General features: G+C 46.0%; 1 protein-coding gene across 2 annotated transcripts in view; it reads right to left on the bottom strand.

Moving 5' to 3' along the window:
• Positions 1 to 17,974, bottom strand: part of NUSAP1 (nucleolar and spindle associated protein 1) — a 71,609-nt gene extending 53,635 nt beyond the window's left edge. Inside the window, exons 1-6 of one of the 2 annotated variants that reach the window (XM_073566749.1) lie at positions 17,747 to 17,974; positions 10,855 to 10,923; positions 8,191 to 8,352; positions 7,344 to 7,479; positions 5,357 to 5,449; positions 5,167 to 5,279 (exon numbers count right to left, since the gene is read on the bottom strand). In XM_073566749.1, coding sequence (XP_073422850.1) covers positions 5,167 to 5,279; positions 5,357 to 5,449; positions 7,344 to 7,479; positions 8,191 to 8,352; positions 10,855 to 10,923; positions 17,747 to 17,896 — 723 coding nt within the window. In that variant the 5' untranslated portion in view covers positions 17,897 to 17,974. The remainder of the gene's footprint in view (positions 1 to 5,166; positions 5,280 to 5,356; positions 5,450 to 7,343; positions 7,480 to 8,190; positions 8,353 to 10,854; positions 10,924 to 17,746) is intronic. The other variant, XM_073566750.1, reaches the window with a different exon arrangement.
• Positions 17,975 to 21,909: the final 3,935 nt, after the last annotated feature.

Below are 21,909 nucleotides of genomic sequence, written 5' to 3'. Positions count from 1 at the left end.
ATAAGCGGACCCACAGGTAGCGTTCATCTGCGTCATCCCCTAGCACACGGTCATCCCCCTCTAGGGAGAGACACCGTAGTTCCAGGTCACCTAGACCGTCCCCTACCAGGGATCCCAGACCACAGAAGACCTCCACCCTAGTTCACCCACCAGGGGACGCCTCAGCGATACACAGGATTCGGAAGGCATCTGTGACTCAGACAACGAAACGGAGGGGTCCCTGATCCCAATTCCCCCTAGCAATACAGTGCTAGTTGAGGACGTAATCTCTTCCATCCATCGGGTGCTGGATATTTCTGATCCGCCCCTGGAGGCTCCAGAACACAAGATTTCCTTTGAAGGTGTTCTGAAACCGCCTAAGGTCTTCTCTAATCACCCAGAATTTAAGGTGATCATTAACAAGCAGTTCTCACAGCCTGAGAAGAAATTCACCAATCACAAATATTTGGAGGCAAGGTACCCCTTCCCGCAGAAGGACACCAAAGAATGGACAGATCCACCCAAAGTGGACCCCCCCAGTCTCTAGACTAGCAGCACAGACCCTCCTCTCACTGCCAGATAGCTCAACCCTCAGGGACGCAGCAGACCGGCAGGTAGAAAGCATGGCTCGTTCAATTTTCTAGGCTGCAGGGGCCTCACTGGCTCCCGCGTTCGCTTCAGTTTGGGCTGCCAAGGCCATTCTGGCTTGGGCCAAAAAATTACAAGCTGGCCTCCAAGCACCAACTCCTGAGCAGTTGGACCAAGCGGTTCAAATAGCAGTTGTAGCAGATTACATGCTTCATGCAGCTCTGGATTCAGCAAGGGGTGTAGCGGGGATAGCATCAAACGCCATCACGATTCGGTGTATCCTCTGGCTGCGGGAATGGAAAGCTGACGCGGCCTCAAAGAAGTCCCTCACGCACCTCAGTGGGCAGCTTTTCGGTGAAAAATTGGGCACGATGATATCCAACGCCACCGGGGGTAAGAGTACCTCTCTCCCTCAACTAAAACCTAAACGCAGTTACAAAAAGCGTAACCAAACACGATTCCAATCCTTTCGGAATTCTTCGGGCTGGTCCGTCTCGCGTCCAGCACAAAATCATAACCATTCCCCACGCAAGGACAACTCACAGTCGACGCAAAGGCCGGACAAGACCTGGCAGTCAAAAGCAGGCCAGTCGAAGCCCAAAAGGATGAAAACCTCAGACTTTCCCCTCATCATGACTCACGAACTCCGGAAGACACCCCACCCGTAGGCGGACGACTTTTGCGCTTTCAGCAAGTCTGGCTGCCTATTACAGAAGACAGGTGGGTCAGGGAACTAGTTTCTTCCGGATACAAGATAGAATCATAGAATCGTAGAGTTGGAAGGGACCTCCTGGGCCATCTGGTCCAACCCCCTGCTCAAAGCAGGATTCGCTAAATCATCCCAGTCAGATGTCTGTCCAGCCTCTGTTTGAAGACTTCCATTGAAGGAGAACTCACCACTTCTCGTGGCAGCCTGTTCCACTCATTGATCACTCTAACTGTCAAAAAGTTTTTTCTAATATCTAATCTGTGTCTCCTCCCATTCAGTTCACTTCCAACCCACCGAACCGGTTCTTCCTCTCTGTTCCCCCAAAACCGCCAGCCAAGGCTCGTGCCTTCCACCAAGCGGTTTCCTCCCTCCTTCAAGCAGGAGTCATAGTACCAGTTCCCGCGGCCGTGCGCTTCTACTCCAATCTATTCGTAGTCCCCAAGAAAGGAGGCAGCGTACGGCCCATATTGGACCTAAAACAACTCAAATATGTACGGTTCGTCATTTTCGCATGGAGTCCCTTCGGTCCATCAGTGCGTCCATGGAGAAGGGAGAATATCTCGCCTCCATAGACATACAAGACGCATAACCTGCATATACCGATTGCTCCTGCCCATCAGAGATTTCTCAGGTTTGCAATCGACCAGGACCACTACCAGTTCGTGGCTCTCCCGTTCGGACTCGCCACAGCTTCCAGAACGTTTACCAAGATCATGGCAGCCACCATGGACGTGCTACACTCCAGAGGCATAGTAGTCGTTCCATACCTGGACGATCTCCTCATCAAGGCTTCCACCTTCAAGGACTGCGAGCTCAGCGTCTCAATCACAATCGACACTCTGAGTCGCCTGGGCTGGTTAGTCAACCTACAAAAGTCATCGACTACCCCGAGTCTGTCTCTGACCTTCCTGGGGATGCTATTCGACACCTCCAGGGGTCTGGCACTCCTTCCCAAGGACAAGGCACTGTCTCTCCGTCTAGGAGTTCGCATCCTCCTCCGCAGCCCCCCCCCCCCCGATCTCTCCGGTTTGCCATGAGAGTCCTCGGCAGGATGGCGGTATCAATGGAAGCGGTCCCATTTGCCCAGTTTCACCTCAGGCCTCTTCAACTAGCCATTCTCAAGTCCTGGGACAGGAATTCTTTTTCCCCCCCTGGACAGGGAGTTCCAGCTAACATCGTCAACCAGGAGGTCCCTGCACTGGTGGCTCAAGCCAACCTTGCTGACAACGGGGAAATCCTCTCTCTCAAGTCAATGGAAGGTCCTGACCACCGACGCGAGCCTGATAGGTTGGGGTGCGGTGCACCTACACATCACAGGGCAAGTGGTCACCAGTGAAAGCGAACATGCCCATCAACATCCTGGAGATTCGGGCCATCCTCCTGGCATTGAGAGCATTTCGTCACTTACTGGCAGCCTCTCATATCAGAGTACAGTCGGACAATGCCACGGCGGTGGCATATGTGAACCACCAAGGCGGGACCTGCAGTATCCAGGCGATGAGAGAGGTGACACATCCTCCACTGGGCGGAAGACACGGGGTCGGTACTCTCTGCGGTCCACATTCCGGGTGTGGACATCTAGGAAGCCAACTTCCTCAGCAGACAAGGAATGGACTCAGGAGAGTGGTCTCTCCATCCCGAAATTTTTCGCCAGATCTGCCATCTCTGGGGGACCCCGGACGTGGACCTAATGGCATCCCATCTCAATGCCAAGATCTCCAATTTCATGGCAAGAACACATGGATCCACAGTCACTCGGAGCAGATCCAGTTCCAGCTTCTGTACATTTTTCCACCTCTCCCCGATATCCAGAGTGGTGAGGAAGATCAAACAAGAGGGAGTTCCAACCATCCTAATCGCGCCGGACTGGCCCAGACGTACATGGTACGCCGACATCGTACAACTTACAGCAGACGCTCCCTGGCGTCTCCCCGACGGTCCCGATCTTCAGTCACAAGGCCCGTTCTACCACCAGAACTCAGGGGCTCTCAATTTGACGGCGTGGCCCTTGAGATCTGGGTTCTAACCCAGGCAGGGCTCTCACCGGACATCATTGGAACCATGATCAAGGCACGGAAGCCAGCCTCCGCCAAGATTTATTACCGTACCTGGAGATCCTTCTTTACCTGGTGCGAATCTCGCTGCCAGATCCCACTCCCTTAAAAGTACTTGGTTTTCTCCAATCTGGTCTGGACGCCAGGCTGTCCCTGGGCTCGCTTAAGAGCCAGGTGTCAGCGCTCTCAGTGCTTTTTCAGAGACGCATTGCTAACAAGCCGCAAGTAAGGACTTTTCTTCAGGGGGTTTCCCCGATTGGTTCCCCCTACAGACGTCCACTAGAAACGTGGGACCTCAACCTGGTTCTGACAGCATTGCAGGGACCACCTTTCAAACCCCTTAGGGAAGTCCCACTCCGCCTTCTATCCCAGAAGGTGGTCTTTCTGGTGGCAATCACCTCGCTACGCAGGGTATCTGAACTGTCAGCACTCTCCTGCAGACGGCCCTTCCTGGCTTTTCACCAGGACAAGGTAGTTCTCAGTACGGTCCCATCCTTCCTTCCGAAGGTTGTGTCCAACTTCCACCTCAATGAGGAAATTTTACTGCCATCCCTTTGCCCAGTTCATAGAGTGGAGAAGGCTCTGCATACGCTTGACCTCGTCAGGGCATTGCGTATATACGTGTCTAGGACTGCGCCCTTCCGGAAGTCTGATTCCCTTTTCCTTCTTCCGGAAGGCGTCCGCCAGGGTCTGCCGGCTTCCAAAGCTACCCTTGTCAGGTGGATCAAATCCACCATACAAGAGGCTTACCGCCTTAAAAATTCTCCTCTTCCGGCCGGTATTACGGCACACTCTACACGGGTGGTAGGGGGATCCTGGGCCATTCGGCACCAGGCTTCAGCACAACAAGTGTGTAAGGCGGCCACTTGGACTAGCCTACACACGTTTCCTAAAAACTACAGAGTTCATACCCAGTCCTCAGTGGACGCGAGCCTGGGTAGACGGGTTCTGCAGGCGGCGGTGCCCGAAGTTTAGGGACCTGTCTGCACAATATTCGTCCATTGCTTCCCACCCAGGGACTGCTTTGGGACGTCCCATGGTTCTGTGTCCCCCAATGAGGTGACAGAATAAAGGAGATTTTTGTGTACTCACCGTAAAATCTCTCTCTCTTAGCCTCTAATTGGGGAACACAGCTCCCACCCTGTTGCCCTTACGGGCTGTTGTTACAGTTGAGTTCTCATATTGTTCTTTGAGCTCGTACATAGTGGCCTTCTTACAGGCATGGTTATGTTATTTCGGTTAGGTTCCTCCTAATGCTTTTGCACAAAAGTGGTGAAGGCTATCGCCGTCCAGGGGTGTATACTGAAGAGGAGGAGCCATAGTTAATCTTTTTCAGATTATGCATAGTGTCGCCTCCTAGTAGACAGCAGCATAACACTCATGGTTCTGTGTCCCCCAATTAGAGGCTAAGAGAAAGATTTTACGTTGAGTACACAAAAATCTCCTTTTTGCTATTGAAAATATTATCTATGAGCTCAAAAACCTTTCAGGTGATGTGGTTTTTTTAAAAAGCTGATCTGCTTTTGCAGCTGAAAACTGTATCCTCAAAAAACACAGAACAAAAGCTGTGTGAATGTAGCCTTAGATCAGGAATAGAACAGCCATTTATAGGACATTTCATAACTTTCCCAAATTACTATGAAAAAATATTCAGCACATTTTGCATTGAACTACTGTACCCAATTTATTATATATTTTAGGAGTCGGTCCATTTTATAGCGACTCCAACTCTACAGTACCAAAATGAGCACCGACTCCACAGCCCTGTGTCATACAACATTTTCAGCCGTCTACACCTATTGCAGGCAGCAGGACAAGTATGACAATTGTACCTACTTTTACATCCTGAATGGTGCTGCTTATTGCATCTAGACGCTTTTGCTTCCTCTCCAGATATTTGTCTATCGATTCCATCTTTTTGAAGTGGGCCTCGTGCATCCTCTTGAAATCTACATAATGATTTCCAATTAATTTCCTATAATCATGTATTGCAATGAAAACTTCAAATGTTGTGAGTTTGACTTACTGGGAGTTGAGGGCTTTGACCCGGCCTTAGATACAGAGTCTCTCTTTGGAATCTTACTGCGACGTTTCTTACCAGAAGAGGGGTTCCTTTTACCTACAAGAATACAGGAACAGTAGGTTCAGATACAATGTTTTCTTAATTATCCTTTGTAATTTTTGTTGTAAGCCAATTCAGAAATGCCTTAAAGTGCACCTACGGTTTCTACAAACTGGTCATGTCAGAAGTTTTAAACAGAGGAGGGCTGTCTGGCAAGTTTCTCACGGTTTGCTTATACAAGGCAAAGTGCCGAGCCCCTTCAGCTTTACACAGCTTTCCTTGGTTTTCTTTGGTCAAGCAAAGACAAAAGAGGCACAATAATTTTGCCTCTGTGATACAATGACTAGTGGTGATCTAAGCAGGCAAAAGCCCACTGATATGGCACTATGACATGCAAGAAAATACAGGTACATTTTTAGCAGGCTTTACATTGTACAGTATTAAAGAATTTAAAATTGACTGATCCTAAATTAGGGCAACTGTTGCCTGTTTTCAATAGAGATATATGAGCAATAGTACCACTACCAAACATTCACAGCATATCAAATCAAAGCCATCAACACCTTTAACTCCTTCATGACCTTCAAAGTACCTGTCAGTCAAAATTCATGTCCCTGCCTTTTCAGGGGGATATCATTCCACACTCCCATCGGCACGTCCGTGGGGCACTGATATGACAGCCGAGGGACTATTGAAGACCCCCATGCCCGTCATTACAATCCTCCTGTGAAAGCCAGCCCGCATAGCACAAGCGTTTGGACAATTGCAGCTTCAAGTAAAGTAACAAGTACAGTAAAAATGAGGAAAAAAAACCCAAGAGTTTGAAAATATGGGGAAAAAAAAAAAAAAAAAAAACACGCAAGTTCAGATCACAAATCTTTTTGCCCTATTAAAAAAAAAAAAAAAAGTACACATTTGCCATAGCTGCATTCACAAAAGTCCAATAAAAATACTACATAAAATTATCCAGATTGGTGAACGGCATAAAGAGGAGATAATAAAAAATCAAAAAAGCCAGAATAATGATTTTTCGGCCACCTATTATTGCATATAATAGGTGATCAAAACATCATATCTATCCTAAAATGTTATCAGTAGAAAAGTCAGCTCAGGGAGCAAAAAAATTAGCCATCACCCAGCCCCATATCCCAAAAAAATGAAACCGCTATGGGTCTTGGAAAATGGCGACACAAGCCTAAGTTCTCTTATCTTTTCTGATTTTTTTTTTTTTTTAAATATATCCATGTTTAGCATCTGCATACTCGTACTGACCTGGATAATCATATTGCCCATTCAGTTTTAACATATAGTGAACAAGGCAAATAATAAAAAAAAAAAAAAAATCTGTAATTGCACTTTTTTGACAATTTTAATGCATGTGGGATTTTTTTCCCAGTGCATCACGTGATAAAATGAATGATGCTATTTAAGTACAACTAGTCCCGCAAAAAACACAAGCCCTTATATGGATATGTGGAATGAAAAATAAAAAAACGTTATTGCTCTTGGAAGAAGGGAAGGCAAAAATTAAAACATAGAAAGTCGCAAAATCATGAAAGGGTGTAAGAGGTGCTTTCCTTTGCCTTGTGCTAATGAAGTACATAAAAGTGAGATCGAATACAAAGCACAGCTGCTGGCATAGCGTATGGCACGGTGGTAGGCAAGCAATGAATGACATGAACCACTCATAAGAGCACAGTGGCCTCTTCAGCTAAACTGACCAGCTTGGGTATCAGAAATTAAGTTACCAATCTGATATTACTAGTTTATCCTTAGATAAAAGACTTGCAGTACCCCTAAAAAGTACATCTCCACAATCAGGTGCCAGAGGCTTTTATACTATATTACTCGCCTATAGTGCAGTAATAAGCATGGTACTGTTATGCAGGATATTACGCCTATAGAGAAAAAGATCAAGACCTAACAGGAATGTTATTTTATAGCTACATACTTCGTCTCCTTGTAGTGATCTTAGCAGTGTCGTCTTTAGTCTCACGAGTCTCCACTTCTTCGTTCTGTTGGCCAGGCAGCACGCTTGTAGGAACAGGAATAGAAGTTTCCTTGGTATCATTCTCAGCGCTCTCTCCCTAGAGAGTAGTAAAGATTAGCCAGTGCAAGAACTTTTTATTAATTACAAAACCACAAGATTTTTAGTCTTAAAGCAAAAGTAGGCAGTGTCAGGTCCTCGTACCTTATGTGGCTAGGAGCTGCTTTTATTACTCTGTACCAGAGCAGTTTATTATGCACAAAGCCTCTACAGCTCTGACACACACACATCCCAGGACTAGGTATCTCTCTTGATAATAAGATGGCTGTAACAATCTGGTGGCTAGTCCAGGATTACAACACAGTAATTCTAGAGTATTATATAATGCTCACTGAAGTCACTGGCGCAGAGCCCTCCTCATTAGAGGAGACCATAGTAGAAAAGGAACTACTGAAGACGGGAAGCAGAAAGCCACCAATTGATGACAAATGGGATTGAAATCGTTAAACAAAATAATCCAAACGTGTCACTATCTCTGCATGCTGCAAGTCAAAAGATTTCTATAGGTTATTAACTAACCCTAAACTTCCAGTTTAAAAGGAGCTTCCATTACATACAGTGATTGCCTGTTCCTGAAATTGCTGCAGATCAGTAAAAAGACAAGCGTTACTGCAGCTCCTTCATTCTGCAAGGATATTAAAAGTCATAGAAAACCTCCAAGTACACACGTAATCTAATGCTCACTGCACTGGCTTAGCATCATGGACTAGATGATCATCTACCCTAGACGTGACCTCATAGTACTCAGTACCTGAATATGTTTTATTTCATCTTTCATCTCTGGACTGGAATCAGCTTTGATATTCTTTTTACCCCGACCACATCTGTTAGTAACATGACATATAGAGACCTGCTCAGTGCCATTCAGACTGCCTTGTGTGTCATCGGTTAGGGTAGAGTTACCATCCGAATCCTAGAAATCAGAACAAAAACATAGTATCATCTTGCATGTAGTCTACAACAAGATAGAAAAGCAAACTGTCAGCCATGTTTTCTTATCAGACAGCCTAATGGGGAAAACAAACATGAATCTTTTGATTGGAGAGGATTTACCCCCACATGTCCCAGATATCTGTACCCATCCTACAGTACATCCACAGGAGGAGCAGCTTCTTTGCTTTACGCATTTCCAGAGTAAAAACAATACAAAGATAAGGCATAACTTCCCAATAAACGTCAGTGATTTATGCACCAGGAAAGTAATTATCAACCCATCAATATTTAGTTGGGAGTACAATAATGGCCTCAGGCCAAAATCATTGCAAAAACCTGTTTGATAAGAAAAAAAATAAGGAAACTAGAACTGATCTTTGTACATTTTATATATATATATATATATATATATATATATATATATATATAAGCCCTGGCCTTCTACTTTTGTGTTTTTGTTTTCTTTTTAAATAGCTGTGCCTGGTTTTGCAGCTCAAATAAAATGGGCTGAACTAAACTACAAAATGTAGGGCGAGTGGATGTGTTATCTCAAAATCTCATCCATTTTCATGTGACAATAATACACTACAAACTTTTCTCCTGCAAATTTCTCCACAGCCTATGCACTTTATATGTGAACACACTATGATTAAAAGTAATTAACACAGCAGAGGCCAGCACAGACACTGCGTAAAATTCAAATAAAGACTTGCTGCAGATTCCACACTACAAATCCACAGTAATTTACAGTGCTTTCCAGTAAATGGTGCAGGAAAAAGATCAGCATGAAAATGGGAGCATGATGCAGGTTTCAAATCTGTAACATGCCCATTTTTGCGTGGATTGTCATTGCAGATTTCGCTCTGCTCAGTGATTTGTAATGGAGTAGGGTATAATCCACAGACAAATGCTGCAAGCATCACATCCGGATTCTGACTGTGAAGGTAAGGCCGGGATCACATGTGAGAAATACGGCCGAGTTTAGCGTGTCAATACCCGGCACTTCCGCCGGCACACGGGAGCGGAGCATGCTGCTGCATGTATTATTATGCGGCCACACGCTCCGCTCCTGAGTGTCGGCGGCAGTGCCGAGTAATGACATGTAAGACTCGGCCGTGTGATCCCGGCCTTATTCTGAGATCAGCATGTCCGTCTTTACCTCATGTGGTGAAAAATGGGAAAAAGTAAGATATATTCTGATCATACACATACATCAGCACTACAATTAGGCACCACTTATATATAAGGCTATGTGCACACGCTGCGGATTTGGCCGCTGCAGATCCGCAGCAGTTCTGCAGTGTACAGTACAATATAAGTCTATGTGATTTACATTCTGCTGTGCACATGCTGCGGATTTTCAACTGCAGAAAAGCTGCGGTTTTGAATCCACAGAAAGAATTAACATGTCAATTCTTTCTGCGGATTCCGCTGCGGTTTGCCACCAATTCCATTGTCCAGGTGGCAAACCACATGCTAATCCACCGGTCATTTTACCTGCGGATCTGCAGATACAAATCCGCGGGTGAATCCGCAGCGTGTGCACATAGCCTTAAACCTAAAGGAAGATGTGCTTTAGCACAGAGCAGCAAAAATATTCCACAAAAGTAGAAATTATGCCTTTTTCACTCATCGGTTAAAGGGGTTATCTACTACTTGAAAAAAAACCTTCTCAATTACTACAGTCCACCGTCTGACTTAAAAGACAAAAAAAAAAAAAAAAAAAAAAAAAAAAAAAAAAAGGAGTCTCATACTGTCCTCCAGTACTGGTGTTACTCCAACGATGACGGCACTGGCTCTCCTAGAGCTCATGATGTTATGTCATGCGAATCCTGCATTTAATTAGGGGACACTTCACTCTCACTTCCTTTGGACAAAACTGACACCCAGAATAAGTGAAAGCTTCTGCAGCTCTCCGACTTCCTCCCAATGTCTGTTATGCCCGAACAAAGCGAGAGTTTATCGGTCACCAATTGGCTGTAGGACTCAGGTGACAACGTCAAACCCCAAGTCATGGCTGGAACGGCGCCAGCAGCGAGTATAGGCTGTTTCTATTTTATAAGAGAGAATAAAGCAATTGAGAAGGTGATTGTCCGAGTAGTGGACAACCTCTTTAAAATTCAAACTTTATTCTAAAAGTAAACACAGACTGTCTAATCCGTATAAGTGCATAAAGGCAGAGACCTGTCAATTCAGGTCAGCGGGCAGAGAGAAGCTGCCAGGGACCGCCTGACCGACTAGTATACAGTGTGGTCTCCGTCCACAGCACCTATTACAGTACATTTTTCTCTCAAATGCCTCAGGGTTTAGCTAATAAAGCCAGTGCCTGATACATGCTGCCCACGTATTGGACAGCATATTTCAGCAGACAAGTTCTCTTTAACGAATAATGACATTAATAACCAACGGAATATACTGTATGAAATAATAATAAAAAAAAAAAAAAGGAGATAAGGATAGGTTGTCCAAACATAATTCTTACACTGCTACTGTTCTCTGTAACAACAGCTGGATGAAAGTGCGCCTTCAGAGTTCGGAGTAGTCGGTTAGCCTAGAATAGAAATAAGGAAACAATATTATAGATAACTCAGATTATCTTTTATTATTAGACTAGTCCAATGATGACCACTGACCAAATCCTCCTCAGTCCAGGTGACTGACAGGTTTCCCTCATATATGCACATGGAAAAAGACTTGTCAATTTGTCGAGGGGAGAAATTTGCTGGAGATGTCATCGGACTAGTCAGGTCTCTCCTTTACAGTCCTGTCAAGATTTTCAAGTTATATTGTCTCTGAATGGCCAGAGTACTTCAGTATGAAATATATAACTGGATGTGATAGCGAAGCAGACTCTGATATAAGCTGCCTATGGTTTGGGCAGAATGAATGCGAGTTTCCCTTTAAATAGGTTGTCCGGCCTTAGGCTACAAGTCAATGTGCATGCAGGATTGTGAATCCTTAGGCCTCTTTCACACATCAGGTTTTCTGCTTCAGGCGCGATCCGGCGCTTTTGACTAAAACCGGATCCGTCGAAATGCAATGCCGGATCCGGTTTCCCCCCCATTGATTTGCATTAGAGCCGGATCGAGCCGGATGGCCATGCGTTTCATCCGATTTTCGCCGGATCCGGCAATGTGACGCGATCCGGCGTCTGGAAAAAACGGTGACTAACGTTTTTTGTATCCGTCGAAAAAGCCGGACACGCCGGATCCGGCTTTTTCATACAATGAAAGCCTATGAGCGCCGCAATGCGCCGGATCCGGTTTCTTTGGTCTGAGCATGCTCAGTAGCTCTGCCCACAGGACATATATAAAAGCAAGACAATGGGACCCTCAGCCACACCCAACATGCCACCCAAGCCAAGAACCAGGAGCAGGAGAAGGCAGCAGACATCTGCAGCAGCAGCACCATCAGCACCACCCCAAATGGAGCAGCATGCTGAACGGGAGGGGAGTCCAGCAGCAGATGAGAGACGGTAATTATCAAATCCCCCATTCCTCCAAACTAGGGCTATGGAATATCAAGATATTCATTGGCCCTTTGTTTCTCTTTATTCAACAGCCGCCCAATAGATGCAGCAGCAGAAACACCACCCACAGCCATGGAGTCTGGCCATGAGGAAGACAGCACATCTTCTGGGAGCCCTCCCTCGCATCGTCAGCGTTTGACGGTAAGTTTTTATTTCCAAAATCCATCATCTCTGTAATATATGTGTATTCATTGCCTTTTATTTCAAAACAGGAATCACAAGATGAAGAGGAGCTCCCAGAAGAAGAAGGAAGGGGTGGACAGACACTTGGAGTGGGCTCACAATTGGTAAGTTTTTTGCATCAAACGCAGAAACACAACATCACACTACACACAACACATAGAAAACAATGTTCTGCAGACCACACACAGCAAACAAATGCCTACATCCAAAGACATAACATTTTTTGTTTTCTTCTCTAGTCTTCCCAATCTGGTGCTCGGCCAAGAGGTCCTCGCAGTGCCTCCCAGGGTCGTCGGCGACAGCAACGCGGCGGTCACCAGCGTGTAAGTATAAATATTTTTGCTTTGTTTTTTTTGCACTTTTTATTTCATTTCTTTTGTGGAGGCTAATTATGTTATTTTTGTCTTTTTCTTTAACAGCCTTCACAGCGTGCTCCCGACTCTGACGGTGAGGATGGAGGGATTGATGTGGACCGCCTCATCGATCTCGTCAGAGAAAGGGAGCCGCTCTGGAATATGGCTGACCGACGCCACGCTGACCTGATCGTTACCCGACGACTCTGGGAGGAAATCTGTTCGCTCCTTGTGGACCGCTGGGAGGACCTCGAAGCTCGGGCCCAGATTAAAGAGCGTAAGTATATACAGTACCGGTTGCTTGATTTAAACCAGTGTTTCCCGAACTCCAGTCCTCGTGGTCCCCACGGATCATGTGTTCAGGATTTCTATTTACTTTGGAAATCCTGAAAACATGACCCCTGGGGACCATGAGGACTGGAGTTTGGGAAACACTGATGTTGTATACTAACCACTTTGTCCTTTCTCGTTTCAGGGGAGAGAATTGTGAAGCGGTGGCGGTCTGTGAGGGATCGTTTCAAGAAGGAGTTCAATAAAGAGATGCGGGCCCCGAGTGGATCTGGAGGACGCAGGAGCAAGTACAAGTACGCACCAGCCCTGTCGTTCCTCCGGGAGACAATGCTCACCAGAAGGTAAATATTACACACCACATGTGACAAAAAAATGTTTAGATGTAACTTTTTTTTTTCAGCCAGGGCCATACCATGTCAGTATTTTAATTGTTTTTTTTTCTCTTTATTCCACAGCACGGTGAGCAGCACTCGGGAGCCTGCACGATTGGACCCTTCTGAGGCGATCCCTGAGACCGGCACCGAGGGACACTTCGACCGCCCCGGTACATCTGCACCTTCCCAGCCTTCCCACACATTCGACCCATCTGTCCCATCCACCAGCACAGGAGCATCGTGGCCGCCTACATTACATGAAGCTGCTGGTGAGGAGATCGCTTTCCCTTTACCCCAGAGGGGTCAGGAAAAGACTTATGCGCCAGAGTTCTTGCATCTGAATGCATCTTTCCAGAACGGTCTAAAAGTCTTGTCAGAGCAAATCTCCGCAGGCTATCAGCAGATCAACTCCAGCATTCTGGAGGTGAAGACACTTCTGCAAACCATGCATTCAGAAGCAAGATCTTCGCCAAACCACACCTTTTTCAGGTCTGTTGTGGAGCGCATGGAAACGCTCTCTCCTGCCCAGCAGATGCATGTAATGCATTCATGCCACGCTGCTCTCCAGCAAGTTACCTCCCAACCTCCTCCTCCCACCACAGTAGTTCCTCCACCTGCACCCCCTCCAGCCACTTTCCATCCTCCCCCTCCTATTACATCTACACCCCCTCCAGCCACTTTCCATCCTCCCCCTCCTATTACATCTACACCCCCTCCAGCCACTTTCCATCCTCCCCCTCCTATTACATCTACACCCCCTCCAGCCACTTTCCATCCTCCCCCTCCTATTACATACCATCTACCTCCCCAGCACCATCAACCTCCCCAGCACCATCAACCTCCCCAGCACCAGCAACCTCCCCAGCACCAGCAACCTCCCCAGCACCAGCAACCTCCCCAGCACCAGCAACCTCCCCAGCACCAGCAACCTCCCCAGTACCTGCAAACTCCCCAGTACCTGCAAACTCCCCAGTACCTGCAAACTCCCCAGTACCTGCAAACTCCCCAGTACCTGCAAACTCCCCACTTCCAGCAACCTGCCCCGTACCAGACATCTCCCCACTTCCAGCAACCTGCCCCGTACCAAACTCCTTCCCCATACAACTTGCCATCAACATCATCTGCTCCTACAGTCCCTGCCCAACCCTCCACTCCACCACCCACCACCTCTTCTGCTTCCCACATGTCCACCCATTCTGTAGTTTTTTCCACACCTTCACCTCTAACTGTTCCTTCCCCACCACGATCCCAGTCCTCTCTCCACACTCCCAGTGTCGAAGTGTCCCGCAGCCCCTACAGCAGTATTTCCACCACACACTACACAGATTTATAATGTGTGTATTTAAATAAAAATGACCAGTTTTATGGTTTCAAAGCTTTATTAAACAAGTTTATTAAAATTTTAAAAAAAGTTTACTAAAAAAAACATTTTTCAATAAAAGTTAAATTATTTTACACTGGTTGTCTGTCATTTCTTTCTGCGGCGAAAAAGGTTAAATACAGGGTATTTAAAAGGTGAAATGGTATTCAAAACTAGGTACATAACTGTGGTTAAATTTTAGCTTTTTGCCACAGTTGTGTTCCTGGTTGTGTTTGAAGCAAAGTATTTCACCTAAAAAGTTGTGTTTATTGTTGGTGATTTCCTAACAATGTTCACAACTTTTGTTAGGTGAAATACTTTGCATAAAACACAACCAGGTACACACCTGTGGCCTAAAGCTAAAAATAGAGACCATGACAAGATAGCCAACTTTGGTTGGCAAAGGTATATACTGTTGGTACAGAAGGTACACAAGTTTGGTTGGGCACAAATCTTTCACACTCTGTCATCCTGCCAGTGTACTCTGCCTTGAGGTGACATAAAGTATAGTGCAAAATTGTCCCTCATTACTGAAACCGTCACAGAACTTCTAGTGGTAATGTCATGGTAATCTTGCAAGGTGGTTTCTTCAGAGGTGTCCTCAATGGAAATGGGTTCCTTGCAGATAACAAAATTGTGGAGTACCAAGCACGCTTTGATCACCTCGTCCACAGTTTCTGTCTTGAGGTTGATGGCAGTCAATAGGACCCGCCATTTGACTGTCAGAATACCAAAGGTACATTCAACCATTCTTCTTGCTCTTGTGAGGCGGTAATTAAAAATGCGTTTTGGTCTTGTCAATCCTCTGCTAGAGTACGGTTTCAAAAGGTGTTCTGACAGCTGGAAGGCTTCATCCCCTACACAGACAAATGGCATAGGTGGACCAGATGTTTGCGGCAGCGGTCTAGGTGGTGGGAACTGGAAGGTGTTTCCATACAGTTTACGCCCCATGGCAGACAGTTTGAAAACTTGAGAGTCATTGGAGCGGCCATAGGCCCCAATATCAACCGCAATAAATTTGTATTCCGCGTCAGCGATGGCCATGAGGACAATTGAAAAATATTTCTTGTAACTGAAATATTCCGATCCCGATCCAGCTGGCTTTACAATGCGGATATGTTTCCCGTCCACAGCGCCCAAGCAGTTGGGAAACTGACATATCTGTTGAAACTTGTCAGCAATTTCAATCCACCTCTCTGTTGTGGGCTCTGGTAAAAACTCTTCAGCTAAGGAGTCCCACAGTGCACGGCATGTGTACTTCACTATTCCAGATATGGTGGAAATCCCGAGTCTGTACTGGAAATGCAGTGACGAAAGGGATTCTCCAGTTGCAAGAAATCTGTGGGGAATTAAAAAACAATAAATTAGTTTTAAATCACAGCATTACATACCAAAACTGAGCTATAACACTTGGAGATACAAACTACCACCAACAAGATTGCAGTGAAAGTGTGCTCTGATGCGATCACATCCAATAAATGTGGCTTACCTTAAAGTCACCATCAGACGCTCTGTGGGTGAAACAGAGAAGCGGCAATAGGTGTCCGCTTTTCTTATGAGGTGTGCAATGCGCTCCACCAAGTAATCAAAATTCTCCATTTTCATCCTAACATATCCAAAAAATTTATCCGGGTTTCGTCGAAGGTCCATGCAGAGTGTAGAATAGACCCCACGCGTCATTCTCTTGGCTGTGATGGGGTGGATCCACAAACGTCGTCTACGATGCCTGATGCGCTGCTGTCTCGCTCTCTCCTTCTCCAGAACAATCACCCTCAAACGATTCGCCTCCGCTATAAAATCCGCCAAATTCTTCAAAATATTTCCAATGACAACATCCATCTTCGCCAGTAACTTGCTCTTCTCTCCAACCTGCACTTTCTCCTCTACAACCTGTCAAAGAAGGGCTGTAGGAACATGCTATATATAGTTTTCCAGTAGCCAATCCCGTTCGGAAGGCCACAAGGGTCAATTTTAAAAACCGGATCCGGCGTAATCCGTCGAAAAACGGATAGAAAAACGGATGAACCGGATCCGGTTTTGTCTGTCAAGAAAAAGACGGATCCGGCAGAAAACCGGATCGGTCACATCCGGTTTTACTAAACATTTGCCGGATCCGGCGTTCCGGCACGACGCCGGATCGCGCCTGACGCCAAAAACCTGAAGTGTGAAAGTAGCCTTAGGGTGTGTGCACACGCTGCGGATCTGCAGCGGTTTTGGCCTTGCGGATCTGCAGCAGAAACTGCTGCGGTGTACAGTACCATAATATCCTATGGGAAATGGAAACCGCAGTGCAGACGGCGAGGATTTTCTGCGGTTCCTAATCCGCGGATCAATCCGCAGCGTGTGCACACACCCTTACATTATGTGTAGTGAGGATTCTCCAGTAGCGGCGTGCACACATGCAGTCACATTCCGAGTTGACGTGCACAGCTTCACTCAATGAAAGATTTTTTTTTTTTTAGATAAATACTGGGACATTTTGCTTGAGAAAAAACAACATCGCTAACAAGACATTGGGGACAGTTTAATAGCAAAAAAAGGATGTGACTGGTTCACTTTACGATGGATTTACATGCACCCATCAACAATTTGCCAAGTTAATGAGTGGTCATGCACCCCATGACATAAGATTATTATTGTCATGAAGCAGGTGGCTGTGTTATACGCCCAACATCTGCCTCTGACCGCTGCAGTCAGTCACCATGTATAGTGTGCAATCCGGATGGTACATTTGTTTCAGCACCCACCACTTCTGTCTTCATTGTGACAGCTACTGACATGACATTCTAGATTTTTAAAGGTGTGTATGTTTGTGTAATATATATATATATATACACACACACACACAAACACAAAGAGATCACCATTAAATATTTACTGTTGTTGTGTCCATAAAAGTCCAATTTATCAAAGTAGAGTTACTTACCCCAAAAAAAGGTAAAAAGCGGAAGAATAGAAGACAACAAACCCCAGAATTGCAGCTTTATTGTTTAATCCCCCCCCCCCCATAACCAGCATACAGGGCACCCCCGGTCTGGATTATATATACCCACCTGAGGTGTCAGTCATTTTTAATAGCATAATAAAGGAGGAGAAAAAGGCGAAAATAGCTCAGTACATCTCCATGGGAGGAAGAATAAGAAACAGCCCTGACAGGAAAGGGTTACTGCTCCCTGTCGTTAGGACACCGCTTTATGGCGCCTGTGTGACAGCGCGAGATGAGAGGGAGAACAACACACGGCAGTAATGGCGCCCGAGGGCCCCGGCCACAGACGGCTCCTCACCTTCAGGTTCGCCTTCAGTCCGGCCGCCTTCGCCAGCTTCCGTAGCTCCGGATACTTGAGGGTTTCCAGCTCGTCCACAGACGGCGCCTCCATGACTGCACCGACACCGCACTGACTGTAAGCACTAGAGATTTTGAAATTTGCGCGCATTAGTAACTGACTTTGAATAAAAAAAAAAATCAGATATCAAGACAACATGATTGGCTGTAGTGAACACGTGATCTGGAGGAGCTGTTGTCATTGGTACTTTTCCACTCCCTTTTTTCTGGCTGCGCCACAGCCTGTGTGTACTGTGTACAGCCCTCAGTGTGGAGAATGTCGTCACACAACTGCCAGCGCCGTGACAGCCCGTGATACACGTCATGTCGCCTGTCACGCACCAGTGCCCCCTTTCCTCCTTATTTCCTCAAACTCCTGCCAGCAATACTCAAATAGGGTTAACCCTTTCATGTTTGCTCTTTTTCCATCAAGAGCCATAACCAATTTTTTTTTCTTTTGAAAGTCACTGTTCACATTACAAAATCTTATGCAACATTTTATTTCATAAATATCAAGGTGAAATTATGAAAATCCATTTGCATTTCTTTGCCGTTTGTTTCTACACCGTTTATTGGGCAGTAAATAGCGATTAAGGCAATAAACTAAGAACTATATATTTTTCTCCTACGCCTCATTGGGGGACACAGACAGTGGGTGTTATGCTGCTTGCCACTAGGAGGACACTAAGTAAACCAGAAAAAAAAAAGTTAGCTCCTCCCCTGCATTATACACCCTCTCGCTGGCTGAGATATCTCCAGTTTAGTGATAGGAAGTTCGGCTCTTTTTGGTGATCTGGCTCATTCGGCTCCGCTCACCATAAAGACCCGGCTCTTTAAACGGCTCGTTTTTTTTAAATAGAAACCCGTTTACCAGAGTCATCGTTCTAGGTCTTTGCCTGTAAAGTGACGGCCTCATTCTCCACCTGTGTAAGGATCTAGTGACGCAGTGTAGACTGTTATTCAGCATTGCTGTTTCCCCAGATTGTCAGCTCTTGTGATCAGGCCCCTGCTCCTCGCTCCGGTCTCTCCTGTACAGTGAGGACTCATTATACCCCTGTATAAGGATCTAGTGACGCAGTGTAGACTGTTATTCAGCATTGCTGTTTCCTCAGATTGTCAGCTCTTGTGATCAGGCACCTGCTCCTCGCTCCGGTCTCTCCTGTACAGTGAGGACTCATTATACCCCTGTATAAGGATCTAGTGACGCAGTGTAGACTTATTCAGCATTGCTGTTTCCTCAGATTGTCAGCTCTTGTGGTCAGGCCCCTGCTCCTCGCTCCGGTCTCTCCTGTACAGTGAGGCCTCATTATACCCCTGTATAAGGATCTAGTGACGCAGTGTAGACTGTTATTCAGCATTGCTGTGTCCTCAGATTGTCAGCTCTTGTGGTCAGGCCCCTGCTCCTCGCTCCGGTCTCCTGTACAGTGAGGCCTCGTTATACCCCTGTATAAGGATCTAGTGACGCAGTGTAGAGTGTTATTCAGCATTGCTGTGTCCTCAGATTGTCAGCTCTTGTGATCAGGCCCCTGCTCCTCGCTCCGGTCTCTCCTGTACAGTGAGGCCTCATTATACCCCTGTATAAGGATCTAGTGACGCAGTGTAGACTGTTATTCAGCATTGCTGTGTCCTCAGATTGTCAGCTCTTGTGGTCAGGCCCCTGCTCCTCGCTCCGGTCTCCTGTACAGTGAGGCCTCATTATACCCCTGTATAAGGATCTAGTGACGCAGTGTAGACTGTTATTCAGCATTGTTGTTTCCTCAGATTGTCAGCTGTTGTGATCAGGCCCCTGCTCCTCGCTCCGGTCTCTCCTGTACAGTGAGGACTCATTATACCCCTGTATAAGGATCTAGTGACGCAGTGTAGACTTATTCAGCATTGCTGTGTCCTCAGATGGTCAGCTCTTGTGATCAGGCCCCTGCTCCTCGCTCCGGTCTCTCCTGTACAGTGAGGCCTCATTATACCCCTGTATAAGGATCTAGTGACGCAGTGTAGACTGTTATTCAGCATTGCTGTGTCCTCAGGTTGTCAGCTCTTGTGGTCAGGCCCCTGCTCCTCGCTCCAATCTCTCCTGTACAGTGAGGCCTCATTATACCCCTGTATAAGAAGCTAGCGACGCAGTGTAGACTGTTATTCAGCATTGCTTTTTCCTCAGATTGTCAGCTCTTGTGATCAGTCCCCTGCTACTCGCTCCGGTCTCTCCTGTACAGTGAGGCCTCGGTTGTGAGTTCATTCTCTGGTTCACCAGTTGTGAGTTCTCCTTCCAGACTCCCTCTGGTGGTAACATGAGGTAGTGAGGCTGATTTGATCAGTGGAGATCTGCCACCTGAGAATGAGGATGACGAATGGACCGCAGGAGTCTCAGATTGGATTTAAGACAGCCGACGCCCTATTCAATTGCTGGTGATTCCTTCTGGCTTGTCAGCTCTTGGTTTTCAGCTCTGTTCCAGTCATCTAAAGCTAAGTTTTTCTGCTAATGTTCACATTTGATTTTGTCTATTCAGTTTTTTGGTGTGGTCAGCCAGCCCCGGCTGGGGGCTGTGCTGAATTTCCACTCTTATTTATCAGTATTTTGCCAATTTGCTTTTTGTCCCTTACTAGTTTGGTCTCTTTTTGCTCTGTCTCAGAATAATTCAGAGTGCTGATATAGTGGGAGAAGTCTAGTGACTTCAGGGTTAATTTTGCTATCAGAAATGTTGGACATTATTTTTGTAGGGTTTTTTGCAGGTTGAAGACAGTGTCTTTCCTTTCCTCTCTAGTTAGTTTGGGCCCCATCGTTTGCTCAGCCTATTTTCCTGCCTGTGTTTGTGCCTTCATCTTGTTTCACCGTCACTACGTGTGTGGGGGCTATCTATTCCTTTGGGGTCTGCTCTGGGGCAGTTAGTTTTCCCCTTTTCATGCTTCAGGCTTATTTAGTCCTCCGGCTGTGACGAAGCGTCTAGGAACATCGTAGGTAAGCTCCATGGCTGCTGCTAGTTGTGTGGTAGGATCAGGGATCTGCAATCTGCATAATTACCAACCTCTCTGGTTTTCTGTGGCTTAGCTTGTTTTGCTTTTTTCTCCTCGGTGACCCATTCATAACAGAATCACCAGCCATACCACAGATTCTAGGGTACTCAAAATCAGGAAAAAGTTGTTAAAAAAAAAGTGTCAGAATTTTTTTTTTTTTTATATATATTTTTTTTTTCGTTTTTTTTTCTCTGGGGCCGTAGGAAATTTTTTTTTTTTTTCTTTTTCCCAATGGAGATTAAGCAATTGTCTGATCGTGTGGAGCAGCTGGCTGCTGAAGTGCAGGGAATTTCCACCTACCTCATTCAGTCACATGCTGCTGAACCTAAGATCCCTACTCCTGATGTGTTTTCTGGAGATCGGTCTAACTTTCTGATTTTTAAGAATAACTGTAAATTATTTCTGGCTCTGAAGCCTAACTCATCAGGGAGCTCTGTGCAGCAGGTTAAAATTGTCATCACCTTGTTGCGCGGCGATCCCCAGGACTGGGCTTTTTCTCTGACACCTGAAAATCCTATTCTGACTGTGTGTTATGAATGAGTCACCGGAGGAGGAAAAAACAAAAACACAAGCTAAGTCCAGAAAACCGGAGAGGTTGGTAGCTAGCGGATTGCAGACCCCTGATCCTATTCACCACAACTAACAGTAGCCGTGGGGGGTTCCTAAGGTGCCCTAGACCCCTCGTCACAGCCGGAGAACTACATAAGCCTAAAGAAGGAAAGGGGAAATCTAAACTGCCCCAGAGCAGACCCCAAAGCAATAGACAGCCCCCGACATGTATTGTCGGTGAAAAACAGATGAAAACACAAACACAGACAGAAAGACAGGCTGAGCAAATGATAGGGCCCAACTAACTAGATAGGAAAGGACAGAAAAGATGCTGGTTGCAATCACACAAAAAAACCCTGCCAAAAATAATGTCCAACACGTCTGATAAAAAAGGCCCTGAAGTCACTAGACTTCAAAATCACTATATCAGCACTCAGGTATATTCTGAAGACAGAGCAAAGAGATCAACTGATCAGAGACAAAAATGGAGTTCAGCCCGTCCCAACCAGGGCAGGCTGAACACAAACACTAAGTAAACAGACAAAATCTCATGGAAAAATAGCAGAGCAA

The sequence above is a fragment of the Dendrobates tinctorius genome, unplaced genomic scaffold, assembly GCF_039654945.1.
Source record: "Dendrobates tinctorius isolate UK_male_01 unplaced genomic scaffold, ASM3965494v1 ptg000019l, whole genome shotgun sequence".
Lineage (NCBI taxonomy): Eukaryota > Metazoa > Chordata > Amphibia > Anura > Dendrobatidae > Dendrobates > Dendrobates tinctorius.
Note: the sequence above shows the minus strand (reverse complement) of the source record. Positions and strands in the feature narration are given on the sequence as shown.